General features: G+C 43.8%; 1 protein-coding gene across 1 annotated transcript; it reads left to right on the forward strand.

Moving 5' to 3' along the window:
- The first annotated feature begins 788 nt into the window (after positions 1-788).
- LOC104456166 (polygalacturonase) lies at positions 789-3,519 on the forward strand. The gene is made up of 4 exons (XM_010070906.3): positions 789-1,340; positions 2,252-2,541; positions 2,654-2,879; positions 3,005-3,519. Exons 1-4 carry the CDS (start codon positions 873-875, stop codon positions 3,221-3,223), a joined length of 1,203 nt encoding a protein of 400 aa, XP_010069208.1. The 5' UTR covers positions 789-872; the 3' UTR covers positions 3,224-3,519.
- Positions 3,520-3,918: the final 399 nt, after the last annotated feature.

Raw genomic sequence — 3,918 nt, forward strand, 5'->3', positions numbered from 1 at the left:
GAAAATCAGAAGACTTGTGTAATTGTTCTCTTCCGCAATTTGCGTGTAATATAGATGGGTCATATATTAAACCTTTTGAGTTAGATCAGTCTAACGCAATTAATGTCAAAGTCCTCTCTCTCTCTCTCTCTCTCTCTCTCTCGTTTTTCCTCATTTTAGTTACTTCTATTTTCCCCCCACAAAAGTCTTAGAAGCGGAGTGGTCCCCGCCTCCCGAAGATTTAGGTACATCGGAGGCTCAAGGAGCCCTAGAATCAGGAAAAAAAGGATGCAAGCATATAGAACGAACTGAAGATCAATATGTACATGAACATTGGATGGTTAGTAGAGCATCATTTTAGAGAGAGGGAGAGAGGTGAAAGAACAAAACGAAGTTGGTGGGTCAAGAAAAGGTTGGTCACTTTGAGGGAATGAGAATATCTCTCTCTCTCTCTCTCTCTCAACATTGAGTTCTGCCTGGTTTGGGATCCTTCAGAATATAGTACTCCCCTGCATTATCTGTTTTGTTATAATTCTTTTAGTATTAGTAGAAAGGCGATCGTAATCCGGTCAACGACCCATTAACAGTGCACGCAGAAAGTCCTCTAAGAAAGGGGCATTTCGGCCGACCTGCTCAAGTCATCCAATACCTCCCCAATCACTTTTTTTTAAAAAAAATTATTATTTCCTTTCATTTTTGCTTCTGTTCGGCCTTTCTTCTTCTTTTCCATACTTTAATTTTGGACAAGACTCAATTTCCCTATAAATACCCCCGCACCCTAGCCCTTTTACCTCACCGCCACCACAAGGCACAACAACAAGAACAACACTCGCCCTTCAGCTTCTCTCTCTCTCTCTCTCTCTCTCTCTCTCTCTCTCTAAAAGCCCAAGAAAATGGCCGAACTCATCTTCAACACTTCTCTGAATTATCTGATACTTGCCCTCGGCATTTTCATGTTGTTGTCCGAATCGCCTTCACCGGCAAATGCAGCTTCAGTTCAGTACAACGTGGTCTCTCTCGGTGCGAAGGCCGATGGCAAGACTGACTCCAGCAAGGCCTTTCTGAGCGCATGGGTGTTAGCCTGCGGGTCGACAAGTGCCGCCACCGTCTACGTCCCACAGGGCCGTTTCTTGGTGCAGTCTGCCTCCTTCAACGGGCCATGCAAGAACTCGGCCATCACAGTGCGCATTGACGGCACCCTCGTCGCACCTTCCAACTACAACTTGAATGGGAATACGGGGAACTGGATCATTCTCAGTCACGTAACGGGGGTATCCGTGATTGGGGGAACCCTTGACGGACAAGGCAAGGGCCTCTGGGCTTGCAAGCTCTCCCGCAAGAGCTGCCCTAGCGGCGCAACGGTACGTATACATATGTTCACATATACTCACAACATAACCACAAAAAAACGCACAATTCTTCTTCATCTACATTTTTATACTCATCCTCGTAAACTGATATGGAACTTTGGAGTTCATTTCGCCCTGTTGACAGCAGTTACCATAACAAGGTTCTTTCGTCCTTTCGCTCCAAAAGTTTAGCACATGGGGGGTCCGGTTATTTGTCAAGTGTATATTGCATTGCGTAAATCATGTCAGGCTACCCACTAGAGAACTCACAGCTTTTCTCCGAACATAATTTCGGAAATGCAATGACGTAAGATTAAATAAAAGCCTTTTCAACTTCATCATTTAATGGAATACTTGTTATATACTTATGGGAAAGGGAGGACTAATGGGGATTGGCATGAGCGCCAAGTAGAGTGAACTTGTTGTGATTTCTCTTTTTCCTTTTGAAACCACGGACTTGCTACTTATTAAAGATTACATAGCACGTGCAGTTTGGTGTTTCTTCTTCTTCTTCTTTTCTTACGGCCAACATTATTAGCTTCCAAGCATAGGCGAGTTCGACCAACTCTCCTACGTTACCAAAAATAAACAAAACAGAACGTAGAAAGAAGAAGAAACAACATACGAAGAAAACTATTTTCGGTAAGATACGTTAAAGTGGGTTTCGATTTCATCGTGAGAAGCAAGTAAGCCCTTTGGCGCCTTTCAGTTTCTAGTCCCAAAGGTCAACGATCCGCATTCTTGTTGAAGAAATTCAAGTGGGACCGTAGGTCACACCCTCTGTTCCCAAACCGGAGCCATGTGATACATTATAAATGATGGGATTATGCATTCGTTCGAAGATCGAATATGAAGAGTATAGAGTGTTTTGGGTAACCCGGTGGTTGATTAGTGTTTGGTCATTTTGGTGTGTGTGGGTGCAGAACTTGGAAATCAGCAATTCCCAAAACGTATTGGTGAGCGGACTCAGCTCCCTCAACAGCCAGATGTTCCACATCGTCATCAACGCCTGCCAGAACGTGAAGATGCAAGGCGTGAAGGTGTCGGCCTCGGGGACCAGCCCCAACACCGATGGTATTCACATTGGTGCCTCCACTGGCGTCACCATCCTCAACTCCAAGATCGGGACAGGCGATGATTGTGTCTCCATTGGCCCCGGCAGCAACAATCTTTGGATTGAAAACATCGCTTGCGGACCTGGACATGGCATCAGGTATTTAATTGGTTCATTACCCTATATGGATACATATCATATGTCCTGCCAAGATTTGGTATTGTTCATTAGTTGACTTGGAGATTTATTTTTCTACGTGGCTGGTTTTCAGCATTGGGAGCCTGGGCAAGGATCAACAAGAGGACGGTGTACAAAACGTGACGGTTAAGACGGTCACGTTCACCGGAACGCAAAATGGAGTGAGGATCAAGTCGTGGGCCAGGTCAAGCAACAGCTTCGCCAGGAACATCCTCTTCCAACACGCCACCATGAACAATGTCCAAAACCCGATCATCATCGATCAGAATTACTGCCCCGACTCTGGTTGCCCTTCTCAGGTAAAAGCTCGCTCCTTTCCAAATTCTTCGAGTCAAGTGAAATTGAATAGCAGTTCATGTTAAAACCATTAAGGTGAACACGCAGATCCTTTTATATGATTGAGTTCTCATCCCTCTATTAACAGGCTTCAGGTGTTAGAGTGAGCGACGTGACGTATCAAGACATCCATGGGACATCCGCGACCGAGGTGGCTGTGAAGTTTGACTGCAGCTCAAAGTACCCGTGCACCGGAATAAGGATGCAAGACGTGAAGCTGACCTACCTGAACCAAGTGGCCACAGCATCTTGTGCCCATGCTGGTGGCGCAGCTTCCGGCACGGAACAGCCCGCCAGTTGCTTGTAATCGCCCCCAAATTACAAAGCCCAAAATAGAGGGAAAAAAGGGATACCATCCCTAATCTTAATTAGCATTGGTGAAGCGAGAGAGTGATAACTAATTATTTATGTGAGTCCTAATATTTGACTTAGGACCAGAAGAAATTATATAGTAGGAAATAGATCGTTCAGTGTGCAACACAAAATGGGTGCTTGAGCCTGTGGCGGGTCCTAGTTCACATTATTATGGGCTGGATTAATGGAGCCTGGCCTTGCGTCATATTTTCAATGAATCCGATGTTAAGAGTTTTGTCATTTTGTCATAGATGTCCAAATGAATTCGGGTTGCCAGATTCCGATTCTTAGCCATTTTTCATCAACCATGATACCTGGATCAACTGATTTTCATCATAAGAATATTTCCTTTCAGAAAGAAATAACCACTTTTACTTTTGACTCTTCTCAAATATAACGATTATATGTAATAAGAAACACCCCAGACCTCTCAGGATATATAAATGGTGACACATAAATTAACATTTAACATTAGAATAAGTAATAATTACAGCTTATTTATGAAATGTTCAAAATTTTGGCCGGCATGTTAACAGATAACTTTTCGCTTTCAAAAGATCAAAACAAACCGGGAGCAACTCAAACAATAATTTACTAGGTTTCAAAGTTTATCATCAGAGGACAATGACTCTATGTCCACTCTTCATA

Source organism: Eucalyptus grandis, chromosome 8 (genome assembly GCF_016545825.1).
Source record: "Eucalyptus grandis isolate ANBG69807.140 chromosome 8, ASM1654582v1, whole genome shotgun sequence".
NCBI classification, from domain to species: Eukaryota; Viridiplantae; Streptophyta; class Magnoliopsida; order Myrtales; family Myrtaceae; genus Eucalyptus; species Eucalyptus grandis.